The sequence below is a fragment of the Dendroctonus ponderosae genome, unplaced genomic scaffold, assembly GCF_020466585.1.
Source record: "Dendroctonus ponderosae isolate FM_Combo_2020 unplaced genomic scaffold, Dpon_F_20191213v2 Dpon_F_20191213_2, whole genome shotgun sequence".
Taxonomy (NCBI): Eukaryota; Metazoa; Arthropoda; class Insecta; order Coleoptera; family Curculionidae; genus Dendroctonus; species Dendroctonus ponderosae.
The window spans coordinates 3,627,077-3,650,034 of record NW_026018165.1 but is presented as its reverse complement, the minus strand read 5'-3'; the positions used below and the strand labels follow the sequence as shown (position 1 = coordinate 3,650,034).

Below are 22,958 nucleotides of genomic sequence, written 5' to 3'. Positions count from 1 at the left end.
CTTACAACTTTAAGGAGACAATAAAACACCAGCCATATTTTTTTAATATATGAACTATTTTCGCCAAATTTGTAAAAAACACTTACAATCTTATTAAAAAAAAATCCTTTTGAAGGCGATGCGCATTATTCATAATCTAAACCTTTTAACATTAAACGGGTGAAGCCATATTCTACCTGAGTGTAAAAAAATACATTTTCTTTGTGATATATACCATGTGAACGTTAAACCTTAGTCCCCAAATATAGCAAGTCGGAGAATGAGAAAACAAATATAACATAATTTGAAACGAATTCCTTTTCCTAGCAAGGTATTTAATTTATCCAGTACCTGGGGCCTATAATGCCAAACGATTTTTTATTGGTGGTTCATATAATCCTATAAAATATGATTTATTTTATAGATTTTATGAGCCTTAGGCAGAGATTAGTCCAATTTTGCTATATTCAGTCGAAAGGTCTATTGTCTACCATTTGAAAGGCATTTGCATTTTTATCCGTGTATAAGAATAAGTTAACTAGTTCAATCTTTGGTAGGCTTTACTTTACTTACACATCTAGTGGCATGACTAGTATGTTAATATCACTCAGAAACTAAACACTTTGCCGACTTTTACGTTTCGTAAACTAATAACTTCAACGCAAGCAAAGTCCGAAACAAAATCACTAAAACTAAAATAGGTTCGGCAATTTTTGACAAATACATAGGGCTAACTTGCCGGTATTGAAAAAGTATTTTTGACCTGAGATGAACAAAAGTAATAAAAATTCCTGGAAAATCATGAAAATTAATAATGAAGTCTCACAATAAAATGAGTGAATACAAACATTTCCAGAAATTTTTAAACACAACAAATAGAAAAATCGAAATTATTGTCAATTACTAGATATGGAATAATATTGTGTAAAAACGTGAAATGCAAAATTAACCTGACTGATTCTGCTACGTATATAGAAGCTTTGAAAATAGGAACTTAAGACATTTATGTTGACAATAATTTCACGAATGATGAGTTATCAAAAGATGAAGGCTTTTATCAATGGAAAACTGCAATCCAGACGGTATCTGTTTAGGGTACCTACATGATACATCTGTGACTTAGGTACAGTGGATTGAAGCTTTCATTCAAAGCCTCCACATAGAGAATTAATTTTTAAGGTAAATTAAACAACTTACTCTTTCAGTCTTTGGTATAAACACTAAATTAGAAATAAATAAACTCAACATAGGTATATGTACAAAATATTATATACATAAGGTGTTGTGATGTAAATTAATAAAAATCACCCACATAGATACAAGACGGTCTTGCACCTGTTTGTGATCGTATTATTATCTGAGCAACTATTTGAAAAGCTTCAAATCTTGTACATAAGCAACCAGAAATAGGTGTATACCTAAACAACGTACAGTGTTTATGACTTAGGCTTAAGTCTTACAAAAATCAGTACAAATAGTAAAGTTTATATACAAAACCATTGATAGACTATCAAAGACAAAAATGACTGATGTTTACACACCGAATCGATTGTAAACATATTGACTATTAACACCATCTCCTAAGTTATCGAGTTGTTCGACGGTGGGATTCATTACGTTGAACAAAATAGCGAAAATCGTACACGCTGCGTACACTCCTAAGGCGACCCACCATAGAAGTTGTTCGTGCAATTTCTGTTCGAAATTTTTCAATACCAAAAGCCCGATAGTGAGGCCTGCTAGGGCTCCCGTCAGATGCGCCACATAAGACACTGGGGGTCCCATTACTTCCTCTGCGTACCTTGAGTAGATTGCGTAACCTACGTCGCATGAAGCTAAAAAAACAAAAAAAACACGTTTAAAGTGTGCCAACTTGGTCAGTGCTGACATAGCGCGACAAGAAACGCTTCGGTTAAAAAAAGGTTTTTTACCAGAATGTATACAGGGTGTTTATAAATATCTGATAGAGTGATTCAATTATTAATCGGAGAAACGAATAGCCCTGAAATGATTTACACCCATTTTAATCTTGATGCCGGTACATCCGCCATCAGCAAAATTAAAAGTTAGTCTTATTTTATTTGTGATTTGGCAAAGTTCTCGCATGCATAAATTAATTTATTTTGCAACCTCATGTTTTCATACTCATTAACTCGTTCTTTTTCGCAACAACTCGAAAACGGTGGCGCATGCAAGAAAGAAAGTTTTGCGACGTTGTTAGACGTGTAACATTTTTCGGAATAATAAAGAGAAACATGACTCCTTAAAAAATATAATTCGGTACATTCTTATACCGTTTGACGCAGTGAACGAAACAACAAAGACCAGGCTACATTCCAAACTTTAAAACTTTATTAATTTGAACATCCTGTAGCTCGTGCAATAATGTAAATGCTTATTCTGCGATTAAAAATAAGACAAATTGTTCATATAAAGATAGGTCCGCAAACGCTTGCTCTGAAAGATACCGAGTAAGTTTAGTTTTTTGCCGTTATCTCTTATTTGAAAAAGCTAATTTATTAGAATAAGTTATGCCTAATCTTTGCGACAATATACTGTGTAATTACGTCGTGTTGAATAATGAAGACTTTTTCAACTGCCCTTTCTGAGATATTTTCCATATCTTTCTATGTAATGGAAATGGTTGTGAAAATCTACGAAGCTATTAAACAAATAAATGTTTCGAGAATCAGCTCCAGTAAATGTAATCAGAACTACAAAAGTAAATTTTTGTTGTGAGGTAAAACTAAAAATGATTTTTTGCAATTCGCTCAAATTGTTTATTATGGGAATATTCTACTATATTAAAGTATTATTTTTGAAATTAACGGACTCATATTATCCAATTGTTATCACACATTGTTTACGTAAATTATCCTGTTCCAAAATTGTTACTAAAGTTGAAGTAACTTCGCAATTGTATGATACAAGACATATAAAGTAATAAACGATATTAGTGTCGCAAAAAATCCCGTATGACGAAACTGGTGAGAAAAAAACACTCATCAAATGATTCGCAATTATTTGATAATAAGTTCCTTTAATTCCATGTAAATATTTGACCCATATCTGTTTGCTGTGATAATTAATATTGCATTCCGTGATAAATTGGCCACGGCGATGAAAAGATGTAGAAACAAAAGTGGAATTTGCCCACATTAAGGTACCACTTAATTGCTCTTATTAACGATCCACCTGCGCAAGTTAATTCGTAAGATGAAGGCTTGAAAAAAATGAAGAATTTATACCCTTACGAGTAAGTAAGCGAATATCAGAAAATCTCTTAATACAACAGCCGAACAACTTGACTAATATTTAATTGATCACTCCCTTTTCTGGCGCTCATATAGGGAGGGAGCTTCTGCTATTGAAATGCATCTCAGAAATTTCAGAATTCTTAAAAAGGCACTAAATTACTTTTTTTCAATTTACCATTGTCCCACCGCAAAACGTTCGGAATGCAAACGAGGACATATATAACGAGGAAAAATATCAATCTATAACATAAATTTCGAAAGTAAAGATCGAAAATAAGCATGTATGTACATAATATTTGCGGACGTATGTCCCTGTCCATAAGCTCTGGAGATGGTAAACATATATTATCTAAGCGGGAATTGAAAATGGGAAAAATACTCGTTATGATTTCTTATTCGTTATCATATTGAAGAGTGTGTGGTGTGTCGACTCGCTAAATAAAATGTGTCAATAACGATAGCGACTTTCTTACCTATTGCGAATATCCCAAACAGCCGCAGAATGCCGCATTGCATATTGTTGTAGTTCAACAAGACATTGGCTAAATGGGCTGCTAGCAGTGCATACACTCCTCCACTAGCACCCACTAGGTAAACATCCGTATCAAAAACGGAAGTACCCAAGGAACCCGCTGCCACTCCAGCAATGTAGATCAGCGCTACTCGGCCTGATCCATGAACCATTTCCAGCGGCAGGCCCACCAGTAACTGAACTACCAGATTGAACCCGAGGTGAAGCCATCTGAAAATATAAACAAATATTTTTTTATATATGAAAAACTCCATCGACATGAAAATACTAGGAAAAGAAATGGTCTAATAAGAGAGCGTCAAAAATAATCAGTACAAATTTGGATGGACATTTCAATATGGAAGTAAATCCGAGAGCGAAACAAACCAACTTTCCAACTTAATCAAATTTAGCGCAAAAGTGATTATTAATTAACAGAGTTGTGTTTAGTTACAGTTGAATTTCAGTTTAGTCGCGGAAATGTGCGCTTGCAAAATTTCACAGCACAATTAACATTCATACTAGAAAATTTCGCACTCTAACTTGCCGGCATAACGAGCAGGATGTTTCCAATAAGATGCATTGTTTGAGTGCAAGAGAGCGTAAACAATAAAAGACGATAAGTTTATTAAAAGAAATTATCTAAAATTGCAGGTCAAATACGATTATTAGTTTAGAGACATAAATGTTTTTTATAGTTTGCGTTAATGTTTTTACAGTTTTGACATTGAATATGATTTGTAATCATTTGCTTTTAAAAAAATATTAGAAAAGCGCTGTTATGATTTTGTGGAATGTGGAGTTTGACAAAACCCTTTCCAAAAAGGTGCAGCTATTTTATTCAAATACTTAAATAGCTTAACATCAATCTATGTTCTTTAATAAGGGAAAAGGAATATTTTTTATGTAGACATACTTGGCGAGAAGCCGGATAAAATGTTGGTCTTTTTTTCTTGTCAAGTTTTCCCATTTGGACTAACGAAATATTAAGCCAATATAATGCAAATAATTAAAAGCGGAAAAGTATAAATTGGAACAAATTTATGGTTTTTTCAAAATTCAACTTCATTTCAAATTCAACGTTCTAGATCTTCTGCTTCATATAAAATCCAGTTCATGCAATAATTCGAGCTTTGATTTTTACTGGACAGTGCGTTAAAAAAATCTTAGATAATTCTTGTTCCTTAATTTCGAAGATACTGACCAACCAGACAAATTGAATCAAACAGGAAATTGTTGAAGTTTTCATAAATGCTATCTTTTTTTTTTTTCGAAAGCTGTCTTATTTCGAAGATCGAAGAAGCAAATTCTGTAAAAAATAATTTTGATAAAGGTTCACGAAATGTAATCTGAGCAGCTTGGTCTTTGATAATTTTTGAAAAGTAACTTTATTTCGAAGATAAAGGTCGAACAAACAAGTTTAAGAAGAATGTTGAAGATATTTAATCTAAATACGTTTGATTTTTGATAGTTTTTGTAAAACCGCCTTTCTTGGGAGATTTAAGTGGAAGGAACACGTTCTGTTAAGAAAAAAATGATTTGAAAAGAATGCATGCATTTCAATATTGGATTTTGCATCCTAGCTGGAAAGCTAGTTGTTCTGAATTCAGAAATTTTACATTATTTACACAATATGGTCGATATTTTTTCAATCAAGGGAAGTAGTTTTCCAAAAATCATCAAACAACTAAATTTTGCTAGAATAATACAGATGATGAGATGAAGACATTGAGTTTTAATGTTTGGATAATAAATACCCTAAATATTTTATGATAAGAAAACAAGTTTCAAGTAAAGAAACAGACAACGGTGACAAAAAATCCGATGTACATAAAACTACCGCCAGAAAGCAAATATTTTAATACCAAATATTGTGGGGCGCTTAAGCTTTTAGAAATTAAGAATAGACATTGTCTTTGTGCGAGGAAACCCGTCTAATAAATTTCCGAATGTTTTTGTGGCAAACCGCTGAGCTAAGCCGGTAACTTCAGAACTTTCCCTAGCTAGTTTTCCCGAATAGTTTGTTTATGTAAGTAGTGGGCTTATTTAACGGGACCTTTTATCTAATGCCGACTCGTAAATATGCATTCAAAGTGATGCCAGATCCTGACGACTGTATCATATTATTAGCCAATATAAGAAATTTTAATGCTAAAAACCACTTACCCCGCATGAAGAAGCATGTAAAATAGAAACCTCCATATTTCTATCCTTTTATCGGGGCGGTAGATAAAAATTGATTCTGTTGGAACTGGACCTGCCGGATTCACTACTCCAGCGCTCACTGAATAGTAGATAAAAAATCCCAACTGTAACAACAGAAAAAAATTTTAAATTTGCTTTATGTGAGACTGAAATGAAGGAAATGATGGACTCTTTCAGACTCTGAAAATTAACAGTAGACAATTTATGTAAGTAACCTAGTGAAGGTTTCGTTCTCAAATAGAAAAATCGGCATGTTTCCCACAACAGTAAGAATTTTTCTAAAGTTCAACAATCGAGCAAGTTCACACAGTTTTAGGTCAAACTGAATATAGCAATGTAGGCGTGTGTGTACATAAACGTTATCCTTAATTAAATTCTTGGTAAATTTATTGTCAAGTTTTTGCAATGCATTTTATCACGATAACAATAAAGTAAAACCTAATGTTACATACCTGATAGCGAAATCATATACAGACATAAGTATAATAAATTACTTACCTAGTGTTTAAGTTTATCGCTAAGATGCATTGCGAAAAAACCTTTTATTCAATTAAATCGTTAACTACCCATAATGAACTTTGTAGAAGGCAACTCATAAAATAAAGAAGATAGACAAGAAATCAAGAATTAGCTTGTGCTTGTATTTATTTTTAATTCCCACATTTGCCCCGTAAAATTAAATCCTATGACGCAAATAACAACAGTTTTAACAGTAAAGTAACATAAGAACAAGCGTGAGAATGTAAACTGGTTCATTGTAATGCCAGGCAGTAATTAGGACGAATGGCCGAATAATTAAAATAATAGTAATAATAATGTGGTAATAATTTACGCTAAAATGCATGCGATTGGAATGATTCTGCAAGTTCTTTATATGGATTTTTCTAGAATTTTATCTATTTCGTATATTCAATTATAAATATTTTATTCGGAAAGTTTGGCTTGGCCTCCACTTTACTTCAAGTGACCCTCAAAGTGAGCTTTCAGAAAGTTTAGATCGATACTAGTGTGTTGGGGGAACATGGAAACATGGATTCTTAGTAAAATTATCAAATCCTACTTTCGAAGAAGCACGCGATTTGAAGGAAAAACAATGAATCAATTTATAATATATAATTCCCATTATTCATTACTTCCAAAAATTGATTTTCCTTTTAATAGACGTGGACGAAAAACCCACTGTTTTATCCGGTTACAATCAATATGTGTCTAATTTGAACCAGATCCCATTTACCAATTGTAATGCTGATTTACTTTGTCAATTTGCAAGTTTCTAATTACTCAAAACATCAAGCATGAATTGATTTCTAAAAAGTTACTATTAAAGAATTGAAAAAGAATCGTTAAAAATAATGTAGCCAGCATCGGATAATGTTCAATTTAACTTCTAAACAAGGTTTAGCAAGTTCTCGTATAATAAAATTTGCAGAACAAATCGATTTGCACGATCTAAAGCAGCTGTGTTGCTGATGGCTAGAAGGGGCGCCGATGAGGCTCCTCATAGTAATCGATATTTGTCGCGACACATTTTCCGGACGTCTGCTTCTCCAATTCTATTAACACAATCAAAATACCAAATTCATTGTGTTGTTTGGAAATTTTCATGCCGCATTTTACCATTTTTGTTCGGTAAGATTTTTTCCATAGTAACATTGTTCGTATATAAGTCTTTTTGTCGATCATTTGAAGCTCTGTAGGCTCGTCAGGACGCAGATTTGCGTGTTTGTGAAATGAATGCAAAAAATACCTGTGTGTGACATTTCACACGAAAAATAAAACCGATAGGTGTTTTTCTATAACATCTAAAAAATGTCAATGTTATTTCAATCTTCAACAGAAAGTTATATAAGAAAGCGTGCAACATAGAAAAAATGCATTTGAAAGTGTTAAATAAAATATTTAAATGACCGAATTTGCAGGAATGACAAATATTGATACAATATCTCATACAACTCTCAAAAATATGCTTCATTTAAACTCAAACCTATTTTCGACATACGAAATATCTTGTATCATTCATTATTCAATTTAGCTCCTTTCAATCGTTTCACAGCTTTGACTAATAAGGATCTTTGTATAGGTATACAGAGTGTCCCATTAGTTTAATTGCATCTAGAAATAAAAATACCATATTTTATTAATTTTTCGATCAGCATAGGCGAAAATTATTTGTAATTTCCATAAATAATTCCACATAAGACTACCATAAAAGACTACCGACATCAACTGTGTTTTTTTTTTAATAACACAACCAAATTGTCACTTTATTTCTGAACTGTTTAAAATTTGCAAGAATAACTTTAACCATATACCATAGTCAACCATTTGCTCGTATCGTTGAACGGAAATTAAAGTTTTTATTACCAGTAATATCCCTTGCAATGGCTATACCAAAAATAAATTTCTCAGAAACGATAAGAGGTAGGGACTTATTTATTTCTTAATCTTTTAGAGGAATAAATAGGATTTATTTTTCTTGCTTCAAGGTTTTGCTGGCTGGCTGGTTACATGGCTCAGTTACATTTTCTACAAATTGTCAAAGTTGAAATAAACATCTTTAAACATGTTAGGATATAAAACATATTGAAATCAACAGACGCAGTATTAGATATCAAGTAAATTCACTCACAAAATTGTATTTCGATTAAAGAAAAATAGTTTGTCAATCCAACAACAAAAATTGCATTTTCAGATCTCCAGGTTAAGAAAACACATTTTTTTGCCCATCTCTAATCGTTTAGTTGCAGTCAAATTTTTTGCAGCAAAAAACAAATTTAAAAGTTTTGCTTTACTAGCGATAATCTTGATGTTCACCCTGTCATCATATCCATATATCTGTAACTACTATTTTTAAGCTTTTACTATTTTTTAAATTGCATCGTTTGGTACTAATTTGATATTTAATATTGCCTTATACTTGTAGTAATTACAAATAATCATCACATATTTGGGAGTATTTTCCTCTTTGATCCATCTCAATTATCCCGATCTTTTAAAAAAACACTAAAAAAATATATACGGACTTTTGTTGTTTAAATCATGAAATGATACATCATGTAATTAATAAATAATAATGACAATCTCATTGATTTTATTTAATGTAATAAAAAATTAGGGCTGTGTTACAAAACATAAACCACTTTTTTATTTCTTGGCGCGTTCAATGCAGCTTACAATAAAATCGCTTCGCTTTACTTGTTTGAAACGAATTCATAAACTGGCGTAATAAAATTGGCCAGACATACTTCCTGCGAAAAACATACATTTTACGAGCCGATTACAAACAAAATCACTCATTAGCTCATCAATTTTGCCCACTAATTAAGAACCGTAAAAGAAATAAAGTCGCAGCTAATATCACGAGCATACGGCAATTATCACTGTTGTAATTGGCAATCAAGAATGAGCGAGTGCCAGATATAACGGCGCACGTTTATTACCAAGTGCCAATAATACATAAGCACCACAATCTGGAAATCTTGCAATTATTTTGGGTTTACAGATAGTTTTCACGAATATTTTATCTCGATCCAGATTTGAATTGTAATAAAGGTTGCACATCTGCATTATTAACTCGCAGAATTATTCTCTAAATGTCTTTGTTTTGATTTTTTTGATTAGTTGTTATAACAAACTTGCTGCTGATAAATAACGAAAATTCTGCCTTGGACCAGAGTGACGAAATAAAGTAAATAATTTTGAAGAAAACTTTTGCAAACTTTAACTTCCACTACAAAGAACGCTCCCTTAAAGCCTCACAACTGATTGTAGTGCCTACACCCTTGTACTTAAAAAACAAATAAATAAATTGATTTATTTGATGAATTAATAAAGCCAAACATGCATAATAGCCAAGTCGCGTAAAACAGACGCAAATCCACAAAGGACTTTTTGCAAAATTGAGATCCGCCCTTATCGGACATGCAAGTTAGCTTCTGGGGTCGTTAACTCGAGAAGGGTCGTTTCGCTCCTTAGAAGCCAGACGGACCTTACTTTTGGACACATTGCCTCTAATTTGGTGGCGAAATAGGGGAGAACCGTAGATAATAACAGAAGTCTACCGACAAACGCGTTGTTGCCAAAAAAAAACTGATGGGAATCAGCATGAAACTGCACAAACATATTTGAAAACCTCTATATCCTACTGCTATTAAATAACGAATTTTTAGTTATGCGCCAAAACGTGAAAATAATAGGAAATAAACCCAATAAGAATACATAAACTTGAAAATAAAAGCATTAAAAGTAGGCAGATATAGGTTGAAATAAAATTCTAGTAGCTTTAGAGATTTGTAAAATTAGAGTGACAAAAAATGCAATTAAATGTTTATCCTTGATTAAAATAATCTAGTAATAACAAAAACATGATTGAAAAGCTATGACAGACAATAATAACAACAAATAAAAACAAAATTTATAATTGAAATAATATGAAAATAATTGATAATACTTTTAATTTACTAATCAATTTTCATCTGTGAGTGAATTAAAAATTTGACAAATCAGAACCGACTTAGTAAACCGTTATTTTCAATTTAGTAATGAAATATCAAACAAAATCTAAGGTATTGACAACAGATGTAATAGTGTTCGGAAGGTGAAATAGAATTAAAAATAAATTGATGATAAACGAGCTTCACGTAAGGAAAATTGAAGTAATTCGGTAAAAAAATTAAAATATATCTATGACTACCTATATTAAAAGTTGTTAGATAAAAGGATTGATACAAGAAATAGTTTATGTAAGAAAATATGAAGACTCCTAAAAAAAATCTCATTATTTATATCTACGAAAATAGCGCCAAAATAGAACGTATCAAGAAGAGCTGATTTTGATCTCAAAGTAAGAGATCTAAAGTACAAAACACGGCATATGTTTTACATGTGAAACTCTCCATCTCTGAATCCAAAATAGTACACATTTCAACCAACACTTTCAGGCCCTGTAACATGCTAAGCACAAAAACTATTCGAAAACAATTTGAGTGCAATCGGGGCTCTATTTTTTTCTTGAAATCATTTGAACACATTAATTATTGCCAACATAAAAAAACCATTATTTAATGTTAACCAATGAATGCAATAAGCAGCAATATAATCCGGATTCGCAACTTAAACCGAAAAATGTTCATATAAGTAAACCACCGAAATATTTTAGCATTTAGCAGTTACTTGTGATGGTGTTTGAATTATTTAGATTTGCTTATACTTGTTATCTAAAATACATTATAGTGTCTGGCTTGGCTTTTAATTGCTGTTTTATGCAGTAAGTTTCACGGTTTTTTCATAAATTCCACAACAGATACTTCAACAAAAATAAAACTTTGAAACACGATTTGATTGAAATATGAATGATGATGAAATTTGAGGAAAATACGAATGTTATTTATTACTTAAACGTAGATATGGGTTTGTGGTGATGATAACGGGGGCGTAAGGGACGTTATATTTAAATTGAAAAAATAGCAATTTGGCTCCAAAGTGAGAAAACTGAAACCAGTGCATCCAAGGATTTAAAAAGCAAACAATTTTAGCTTTCATCGCCCTGGACCGAACGTTCTGCTTCCAACACGTCGTTCCAGCTTGCAACGTTTTCAGTGCTGAGCGCTTTTTCAGAAAAGCGCAATTTTCCTTTGTTAAAGTTTCGCTAAGCAAATAAACGAGTTTACCCTCCAATCCAATTCCAGAACAGCTAAAAAGGAATTGAAATGTCTATAGCATGTTAAATGGATTCGTTGTATAAACACCAGCGGATGCTGCAGTTGAAATTGATGGGGCTTTTCAGCAAGAGCATTGAAAAAGTCGATCGAGATGGTGTGAAATAACGAATTTATTATGACCGTAGGGTCCTGTCTATATTTGAAAATATAATTGAACAAAGCCATAAAGCGAATTTGCCACACTTCGTAAGCCAAATGACACATTTTGTATGGCTGCCGGCTGCTTTAATTATTGGACATGTTTCGAGCCTGTTTCAACCATATGTCGGGTTCGATTAACTTGAAAGAATCCAAATTTAGGGTAAATGTTTACCGGTAGACGTCGCGGAGATACAAACAGTGAGCACGTGCCCAAAGACGAAGAAGGCATTTTTGCACACAGGAACACACTATTCAGCTTTGATCACTGACCTCAGTCGCTCAAAGATTTGATAATATACCGATTTAACAATGAACTCACACGTTGATCAGTAATGCATACTTTTTTGGCTAAACAACTACATTAGCGACCTACTGTTGGAACAAATATTAGTCAATGGCTTTACAGGTCTTCAAGAAGAATATCATGTCATAAGCGGTAAAAATAAAGCATGTCAGAAGCGAAAAAACCTTTTTAGAGAGGAAAGCTTGTATGATTTAAACAGATCTGCAAAGCATCCCTAATGCACAACAAACTCCAAAAGTCCGAATTAACTTAAAAATAAAAAATAACGTATAAAATAAGGTAAACGACCGAATGGTTTCTTCCTAAAACTAATCAGCCCCATGTGTTTCCCTAAATGTAGAAAATGTAGCAATGGGGCACGGGACCTGCGATTGATTACTTCCTATTTTACCTTAAGAACCCTGATGAACAGCTGTTCGTAAATACCATCAGTTTATTAAACCCGGTTTATTTTTACATTCTGTCTGTTTAATACTAAAGCTCGGTTGCTGCGAATTGTTTAAAGTTCAATTACATAGAGACTGTGTGTCATACGAAACAGTAGTATTTTAGGACTTTCTTAGTTACGTGGCGGGTTAAAAGGTCTTCGTAGACACTAACTTAACCGAAATTTTAATTTTTACTGGTGTTCACAAACAACTTCAAATTATATAGATAATATATTATAATTTTCTTTGCCAGATTTGTGAAAGTACATCCACTTTTTTTTAAATAATTGGGTCCTATTGTGGAGTTTTAATTTGAGCTTTACATATTTAAATAAACTATTATTTGCAACTAATTTCAGTAAATAACAGCGATAAAATAAAAAGCCATTAACCCACATTAGCGTTATCCTTTTTTACTAATCTCATTCAAACGCCGTAAGATTATTTTTCACTTGACTTGAGTTGTTTTATGATAGTCAACTGAAGTATTCAGTTGTAAGTTGTTCAGTCAGAACGTCACAAACGTTGTGAAATTGAAATTTTGCACTTTCGGGATGGTAAATGACGAGAAAAATTAAGTATTCAATCGATTCGTGAAAACAAACACGAGTTATTCACATACGTTTTAAATATAATTTTCATCGTTTTCAAATAATATTTCCTGAATGCACATTTTGGGGATCGCAAGATTGGCAAAAAGCATCCTTGACCACCGAGATCACCGAATTTCACTCCCCTAGATTTTTGTTTATGGGGATGGATTGAACTCGTTGGTTAATGGCTGCGAAAGTGGACACAAGCAATTAATTACTAGTTAGGATTCTTAATGCTGCATTGTTCAAAAGAGTGAATTATCATCCGAAAAATACTCGTTACTAAATCAATTTATAAACTCGCAAATAAAGTGTATGGAAGAGGGAGATGATGTTTCCGAAAATTTATTTACGGTTACTTATTGATTTCGTAATATTTTTTTACAAACTTCTTGTTGGGTATTTTGCCTCAAAAATTTTTGAAATAAAGAAGTTTGTAAAAAAATGTATCCGCCTCAACAAACAAAAAAAGTGTTAGTTTCTTAATAAATATATTTGGCGACTAATTTGCTTACAATACGACATACGTCGATGTAATTAGTACAAATGTTTTAAAGCGTGTTGCGCATATTGAAACTTTATCAATATAAAGTTTACAGAAAAAGGTTTACACTAAAATTCAAAAGCAAAAAATATATTCAGTGTATTTTTTACCAACAGTAAAATGAAACTAAATAGGAGAGAGCAATAATGTAACGACTAATGCTTATTTAAGCATTTTGTCTTTTATTTAAAAGACAAAATACAAATTGATATTTGCCCATTACTTCAATAGATTTTTTAAACGCGTTAATGAGTACCGTGTTTAGATGTTTTTTGTAAAAACCACTTATAATGAGAAAAAACAACATATAGCTCGAAAATACGATTAGCTGTTTGATATTCAATTGCAAAGTTACATTTTAATACAACTTACCTCAACTAAGGTGATAATTATAATAAATAGTGGAGGGGGGCAACATGTATAGTGGTCAGCGTAATATTTTCTATCCCTGTCGTCCGTGAGGAACTCGTCCGCTACTATGGTGACCATCCTAAAAAAGAAGTAAAATTTCATTAACATTTTGTTCAGCATTCTTGTGCCGCTACTGCGTATCCAGACCACGTCACCTTAAACGTCTCATTTACCGCGTCTTGATCTTCAAAGAAAACTAGTAAATTAGCCGAAACCCAAACAAAAAGAAATCAAACAAGACCAAATCCAAAACAGTGCGTTTAGTAGTCAGTGTAGCCATCATTCCAGCTAGATCCCACCTCTTAAAATAAATAGGCTACTTTGGCGTTCGTGTTTATTTTGAAGGCAACAACTATAAAGCAGAATTGTAAATAGCACGATATTTATCTGCAGTAGTTAAATATCGGTTATTCTCGTGTTTGGGTATAACAGGTCGACTGCTTGAAATGCTACAGGTAATAATAGTTCAGTTTAATAAAAAATGATACAGACATAAATTGAACCAGCAAAAATGCTTCCGAAGAGGCAAAAGATTGCAGCTAAATTCCAAACACATTTGTGCTATAAAATCAACAATAAAGAACATGTTTCGGATCAAAGTAAAATGGGTGGTTTGGATTTGCAATTTTCAATTTTCCTTCGGATACTTAAAGCTGGCTATTTTTTCTTGTCAGTGATCGTTTCCCAATCACTGAATAGTGTTTATTGAAAGTGTGCAGTAAAATTCAGAAACTGCAATTGATATGCAAGAACGGCACCTTTGAATAGAAGAAACTTATAATAAAACAAACAGAAATAATGTCAGATTCATAAATATGACAATGCAAAGTGAGATTCTAGGGAGGGTCTAAATGTGAACAAAAGTCTCTACGAATGGCTTTTTTTATTAATCAAGATCTTTTAAACGTATTCAGTCTCAAGTGGGTAATGCAATGTTAATATTTTTAATTAAATCTCCAATTAAAAGACTCCAAGTTAATTTATTCTCTAAATTTTTTTAAAATTTTCAACTTTGGAAAATATTTTTGAATCTACATATATTTAGTACTCGTAGTACATGTTTGTTTTTACTCTTTAGAAATGTTAATTTAACTAGCGCGTAGTCAGGTAACTTGAATCAAATAAAATACAAAGAACCATTAAATAGACAAATGTTTCCATGACAGTGTTAACTAGGTGACAATGACAAAGTTAACTAGGTAAATGATAAAGATTAGTTATTAGTTATTAGTTAAGATTTTTAATCTGAAGTGAAAGCCTGAAAAACCAAAGCGTATAGAAATGTGAAAGAATAATTAAAAAATAAGACAATAAAACTCTCAATTTATTATTACACATACTTATTATTTTTACACTACTATATTACACTTGCACAACAGGGTGATTTAAAATTGGCGTCATTCCTCTGGAAGTGTTGTCTGGCGCTGTTATAGGAGTACAGAAAAAATAGTAAAAGAAATTAATTGTTATTAAAAACTGAGAAATTTGCAAAAAACTATATCAGAAATACGGCAGCAATGTTTTTCAAGGTAATCTGCCTAATTAACATTGCGCAAATACCTGTTGCTTCGTACTTATTTAAAACTCCGGTAACCATGGAATTATATAGAGTGACAATTAGATAGACAAAGATAACCGGTAAATTCAACAAGATCTGTTATAACCTCGAGTATTGGTGTTTATAAATCAACCAAACAACACCAAACATTTGCATGGTCTCCAAACAGCTCCAAACAACCTAGTGCCTGTGTAATCTCCTTATTATCACTCTTATCAAGCAGCTTCTCGTATTCAGTTAAGTAACTCCAGTTGTATCTCCTTGTGCTGTGTGTATCGCACAAACGAGGTAGGAATGTAGCCCTTCCCCGGTATTTATTTGGTGCTTGGGAAAGTGTCAGTTGTTGTGCTCTGAGTACCCCTGGAAAGCCCTGATTCGATTATGTCCAATACTTGCTCCTCTGTGTTGGAACTCGAACATCAATTGTCGTCCACTATCTTCCTGGAACCACTCTCCTCGCCCTTTGTTGGCGTGAGTTCATTCAGCTTCTGCTATGTTACTGTAGCATTTCACCTGAACTAATCGCATATCGGCAAATTCGTGGAAATTCAAAGTAAATCACAGTTTGACAAATTATTGTTATTATTGACAAGGGCTATCCACCTGTAACTATCTGTTAATGAGAAAAAAACATCATTGCCGCTGTGCCTTTTCATCAAAAAATTGTAGAAGAAAACTTTTTTGATATCAAAACTTTTCGTAATTTGAAGCAAAGATCGTAATTTTTTTTTGAATGCTTAAGTACTCCAATACGCTACCAATTAAACTTGGAACAATTTCAAAATCATGCTTAATAACAAAGTTGAAATTCGATCTTCAAGTGTTAATATCTTCTAGAAATTTTCGAAAAAAAAGTTTTCAATGTTTTTCTCGTACTCCCCAAGGGAGCCGCTATCACCCCTTAAAAGAAATGACGCCAATTTTGAATCACCCTGTATTAAACAGGCAGAACTATCACCAATGCAACCCTCAGCTTCTGAAAGCAATTATTTATCAACAGATAGTATTTTGCTTCATCTAAATTCAAGAAATATCTTTCTACTGTGGTGTGAAAAGACCTAAAACCCGATTATTGAAAAGATAACTAATAAAAGCAACTAAAATAAAGCAAGAAAATGTTCAAAAGTATTCTACGTATAGAGTTCAATAACCCAGACGATATTTGCTAAAAATGATCATTTATGAAGAAAATTAATCAAAATTTGCTACACTAATATAACCTTCTTAGTGACTAAACATAAAATAATAAAAGAAAGTGAGTATGAATTTTTCGTAACTCATTCGAATGTTTTTTTTTTAATTTTATATTTAAACATAGAAGACTTATTATTGAAATATATGGCAAAAATTTACAGGAGAAAATGGAAATATTGAATTTATAAACTTTTGTTTTACTAAAACGTTGTACTTAAATATTGTTTTCATTGCTACCAAATTTATTCAAATTAATCTATTTTTCCCTTATTAATTTGTCTAGTAAATATTAAAAGCATAAAATATTTGAATAGAAAACAAAGTAAGACAACACCCCCATTCAAAAATTTGATCAAATAATATGCTTACAGTGTAGGATGTAATTTGAAAATAGAAAATCCACGTACCAATTAAAACCTTAAATTGTCTGTTGGAATTCAACGGGCGGTCCTTCAAGAGCTCTTCTCATATTGATTAAGAGCAGTTAATTAGTCTTGTAAAATTTTAATATTGCTTTGTGTTCTTTCCATATAAATGCACCCGCAGTTTACTTTCCTTTTCCGACATCTAGGTCACCTATTAATCCACAAATTATTTTTACTGCCTCGATTAAAACGTTTTCCACACACATTTTTCTTGACTGACTGATGAGATACTTTGTGGATATATCGGAGACATTTCAACAGAAGCGTGGGACTTTAAATAAATAGGAGACAACAATTTGTTAGTTGCTTTACTATCGATTTTATAACGTGAGATTATTTTGCAAAAACCATCTAAATTCCTCCGACAAACATTTAAACAATTCTTAGGTAATTTTCAGTTAGAAAAATCAGCGTCACATAGTATGTCAATGTTAGGAGCAATAATCACAAAGAAATAAAGAGCAAAATATGGAATTTTAATGTGGTTAGAAAAATAATCATAAAAAACTTTTCGCCTCAAAATAAGTAAGTGTCACGCAGTCCATTAGCAACCAATTTTGAAATGTAAAATTAAGTAAACGCGCTGGAGAATTTGGCAGTCACATCCCCTTTGGTGCCTTTTTGAGGTCCATTTTCAATCGACTACCAAAACATATTTAGATGCAAAGTGAATGTCGTCTGCGCTATTTTCAGACTGTCGATCTTCGTTTTGGGATTGTTTCCGTTCTTAGAGTTTCCTGTCCATTTTTCTCACACTGTCTTAAATGCTTTAGGACCCATTGGCGTAACCCCAATGTTTTAAAGTCCGTTTGCAAAAGAATAACAGAAAAACTTTGGACCGACTAGGGGATTTACTTACCTACGAAAAAATGGTGGTTCTACCAACAGTAAATGAAAATCGTTCTCGGACGATACCTCTCGGTCTCTGTGGTGGACGGCACATTTAAAGCTCCTTGATCGTTTTCCGGTCATCTGAAACAAGAAATTTGAAACTGAAAAAATGGTTCGAAACGTTTCTTTCTGTCAAAAAGTGCAAACTTTCTTAACAATCACAGTTCGTTGAAGTCACGCTTAAGTGTGAGCCTCGACTTTTAGAATATCCAGGATTGTTGGTCGAATCGGATTGTCGGTCGAAAGAAACTTTTACTATTGCGGAACTATTATCTTAGTTTTCACAATAGAACAAGGGCAAAATGGCAAATGGAAGAAAGTGAAATTCAACTCGTTGATGATCCTTAACCCGACGAAGCAAAACACCAAATCCCTGGCCGATATTTAATTAATCTGGAGTGTTCATTTACATGGTTTAATTTAGTTAGTCGAGAGGGCGTGTATGTGGTACAATCTCTTTGGCATTCCGATCTAATCGAGATGAGTTATATGTAGACCGGCCCTTAAATGAATTGCCGACCGCGAAGTTTATACCGGGCGCAATTAAAAAGTCTCATCTCTCAAATAAATCGACGCGAGCAGCTATTGATCTTGATGGCAAAGATAACGGACAGGCGAAACCGCCTAGATTGTAATTGTTAATTATCTAGAGGAAATTTAAAATTGTGAATTGGTGTCCGCAAATAACGTATATTCACCAGAAACAAGGTCGGATTTTGCAGTGAAAAGATTGAATGTACATGAAAATTGCGGCTATTAAATGTAATGCAAAATAATATTAAATCGATGCTACATCGATTATAGAGGACATTTGACTACAACAACATATAATAAGGGTTTTATGATTTTGATAAACATTTTCTATCAGCAGCTTCAATTAATTGCTAAACAATGTTTGCTTCAGAGTTAGATAGAATTATTTAAAAGGAATCATTAATCAAATGTCTGTGGAGCATTACTTGCATAGAAAGTACAAGAAAATACTTTCAAATTGATGGCAAAATCATGTAAAGCTACTGAAAACGGGAAAACTATTTAGTAGTTAAAAGAATAGATTATTTATCTTTGATTGATTTATTTCTTAATGAAGTGATTTGGAAACACAAATATTGTAGAAACAGTCCTATCTTTTGGAATGTTGATTCAATAAGCATTGAAAGACAGGTTTTCCAATTTTAAAAGCATAATTCGAATCGTAATGTTTTGGCTCAAATACGTAATACTTATTTATTCCTTATACTGGCCTTAATATAAATTGATAGGGTGTAAAATAGTTAGTAAAAATATACGCAACATACGTCTCCGTTTTTGGATAAATTGTTACTTACTTTGGGACAATTAAAAACCCTTTAATCTTTAGAATGCTAGTTTAGTATTTACCGGCAATCCAAATAAACTAAAATGGACAATCATTGTAATTTATTCAAGAATCTATTAACATTTTGGTTCAAAATTTCTACCAAAAAACGAGTGACCATACACGTTTAATTTTCGAAATGAAATTGCAATATTTTCAGAAGACTTTTGGGACTTAAATCATAATCTTAATCAATAAAGCCACAAGAAAAATAATTCCACGTATTTAAAACGCCGCGGTTATTTTACGAGTATTAACTCTGGTTTTAATACCCATTTTGTTCAGCATATTTCAGAACAGTAGTTATGAAAATATTAAATCAGAGAGAGGGCGTTTCCAAACCACTAAATATGTTAACTCATCTTACAAAAATTACTAAAAGTTTATCGAGAAAGTTACTTTACACTTAGAAATACAAGTATGGCGAGGATAAGGTTTCAAATTTGCTGCGATTTGTTAAAATGTTGTATACCTTATCCAGCTAAACATTGCACAAAAATTTAAGAGAAGCAATAGTCTGCCTCTGCACATATGTATACTTATGTCAATATAAAAACTCTCCGAAATTATGATCCATTTAAAGTACATAACTTTCATAATTCCAATTATATAATTTTAAAGTTATTCTCAAAGTTATCATTTGGCTCTCGCTCATAAAAAAGCTGCACATTGCTTACGGAATAACATACCCGTTCCCCTTAAGTGCTTTTTTCGAAATAAACAATTTCATGCATGTCAGTGCAAAATCACATTGTTTTTAACATTGGCACTGATGTTAATGGGGTGGAACAGATGTTTTACTGAGATATCTGGAGAAGTTTGACGTTTCATATAAGTAGGTACATAATGATGAACTAAATTTTATTAGAATGCGTTTATTTCGAAAATGGTCAAAAATATAGACATTCGAATAAAATAAAAAGAAGCTTGTTCGCACCAAAAATATTTATCATGTCAATCGCCCTGATATTTATAATAACCAATTCATAACCATGCCATCTAGGCAAGAAAAAATGCCAGTATTTTGACCTCTTCTTTATACCACCTTTATTTATGACCACTAGTTATTCCAACATTTTATTTGAAAAATACTTTCTCACAAATTTAACAAGCTTGTTAAGACTTAATTGCTTCCACTAGTCAGAAATGTAGGTATATATAACAATATCTACATATAATGCTAGCCTAGATGTTTGCATGCGTTTCAGAATGGGTGATTTCGAATCAAAACAGCTCAAATATATATCTACGAATGATCTTTTAGTGTTCTTTCCATTTCGAATACTTAATTTTAATAAGTATAAAAAAGTATTGTGCGTGTAGATGCAGGTGTTCAGCTACATGGTTGAATCATTTTTTAAACCAGTGACGGTAAACATTACTTTCGCCGTACATTTACTGAATTTAAAATAATATTTTGCTTGCTACTTTTATCTTGTTTTCACGATGCACTAATAAAATTATCGTTTTTTATTTAGAATTGAAATTTTGAAATAAAACTAATATTTGACTGCCCCGTAAGAACACCATTATAATATTTTCACTTTCAAAAACACATAAAAATCACACAAACTATATATAATAAGTATAATATATCATTATCATGACCAGATGAAAAGAAAAAGCGAACTATAAAACTTTTACTGAAGTAGAAAAACGTGTGAAATTTGAGCGGAAATTGCCTTTTCATATTCCCAAATGTTGTGGTGCTCCAGTTTTTGCAATCGGAAAAGCGCCACTCTCCGTTGGAAATCCATAAATAACCATTTCGGCGATTTCCGACATATTGTATCCTGACAATGTGTTTGACTAGGTGATTGCAAAGTTATATAAACATTTCATAGACTCTTGAGTGTTATGTGTTATGTGCGTTCGATCGCACCGTTTATATCGAGTTCCAATTCCCAATAAAATAAAGTCTTCAACTATTCTAATTTCGTAATAAAAAAATGGTTTAAGTAGATAATTGCAACACATATCGACAGCTTTGCACAATAATAATTACGTTTCATATGGGCTACCATGGTGGACCACAGGGCAGATGGTTACTCTGCAATTTAACCCGGTAATAATCACACGAAGGCGACCTGCGGAGTCCACTCGGTGGTACGGGACTCCGCATGCTTACGATTATTATTCATGGTTTTTAGTGATAGACCGCCTCGAAACCGCCAAGAAGGTGATTTATTTTCATAAATCGGCCGCTCATTTTTTTCAGGACGCAAATAACTGAGCAGTCTACACCGATGCGACCGACCTGCGACAAAATCATTAACAAATGTGCATTCTTTCCTTACCCCATTGTCAGTGTTAACGTTTTTTGTGTTGATGGTCTATTACTGGTCAAATACTAGTTTATGTTAGAAGTGAAACTAAGTTAGAATACCGCTAAGAAAGATTTCAATAGAGAATTAAATGAAGCAGACGACAAGAAAGCTGCGTTAAAAGTGCAATCACCTCTATCATAAATTTGCTGCAAACCTGCTCCTTAATCTTACATGCATTAAGAAAATATTTAATGAAAGTTTTAATAAGTAAAAAATTGATAAAATTTGCATATACACGACGCCATTCACGCCACTAGAAGATTTCACGGTACTCACTGATGGGTATGGCTGTACCACTAACGCAAAGAAGCTTTCCGGTAATCAAAGAACTTTTTGCTATAAAAAGTAAAGACTATTTTTTTAATCACCTTGCATTTGCCTTCACTATTCACCTAGTATAACTGCACCTTTAAGGTTTTCGCATAAATTCGACAACGTGGTACCGAACCAATCTTCGCCGGAGATCCTGAGCGGCGCGGGAGTTGAAAAACTAGAGACGATTAATAACGAGTAACAAATGAATGTTTAAATGAAAGCTGATTGAGATGCCTCACGAGAAGATCCGACGAGATAAAGAGCTTATGGACAAATTGATTTTGACTACGATTCATTGTCGCGTTAAATAATCAGTGTCAGTCGATTTAATTGGAAATCAAACAACAGACCTGAATCTTTTGCCAGTGAAATCACATTTTGGTGGTATGTTAGTTCCAGTAGATTCACCGTTCGTTCAGGCAACTTTATCGATTGTTTCAACACTTTCGACAACTTTTCCTTTATATTACTTAATGTGTAACTTTCAAGTACGAGATGCAGATGGTTCAACTTATAATTTTTTTTGGTGTTGGATCCAGTCTTATTAGTCCGGATTTTCTTCGGATTATTTTAGCATTAATATTTTTGGGGGATACTTTTTTCTCATGAATCTTCATTAGTTTAAATGTTCTTTTTTGCCTTTTCGTCGATAGCTTTATATGTTTTCTTCAAATCTGTCAGTTAGTTTTCAAATGTTGTTCAAATATTAACACAAATCCTACAGATATTTAAGAATGTTGAATTTATGTTAATTTCACTTAAATCGTCATACTTAAGAACCTTTTGTGAATAAAAGTT

General features: G+C 32.6%; 1 protein-coding gene across 2 annotated transcripts in view; it reads right to left on the bottom strand.

Annotated features, from left to right (window-relative positions):
- Window positions 1-35: 35 nt before the first annotated feature.
- LOC109541340 (protein rhomboid) overlaps window positions 36-22,958 on the bottom strand; it is a 124,775-nt gene continuing 101,852 nt past the window's right edge. For both annotated transcript variants that reach the window (XM_019910185.2, XM_048664222.1), the window contains 5 exons: window positions 18,130-18,242; window positions 14,055-14,172; window positions 5,914-6,056; window positions 3,710-3,978; window positions 36-1,814 (listed from right to left, as the gene is read on the bottom strand). In XM_019910185.2, coding sequence (XP_019765744.1) covers window positions 1,513-1,814; window positions 3,710-3,978; window positions 5,914-6,056; window positions 14,055-14,172; window positions 18,130-18,242 — 945 coding nt within the window. In that variant the 3' untranslated portion in view covers window positions 36-1,512. The remainder of the gene's footprint in view (window positions 1,815-3,709; window positions 3,979-5,913; window positions 6,057-14,054; window positions 14,173-18,129; window positions 18,243-22,958) is intronic.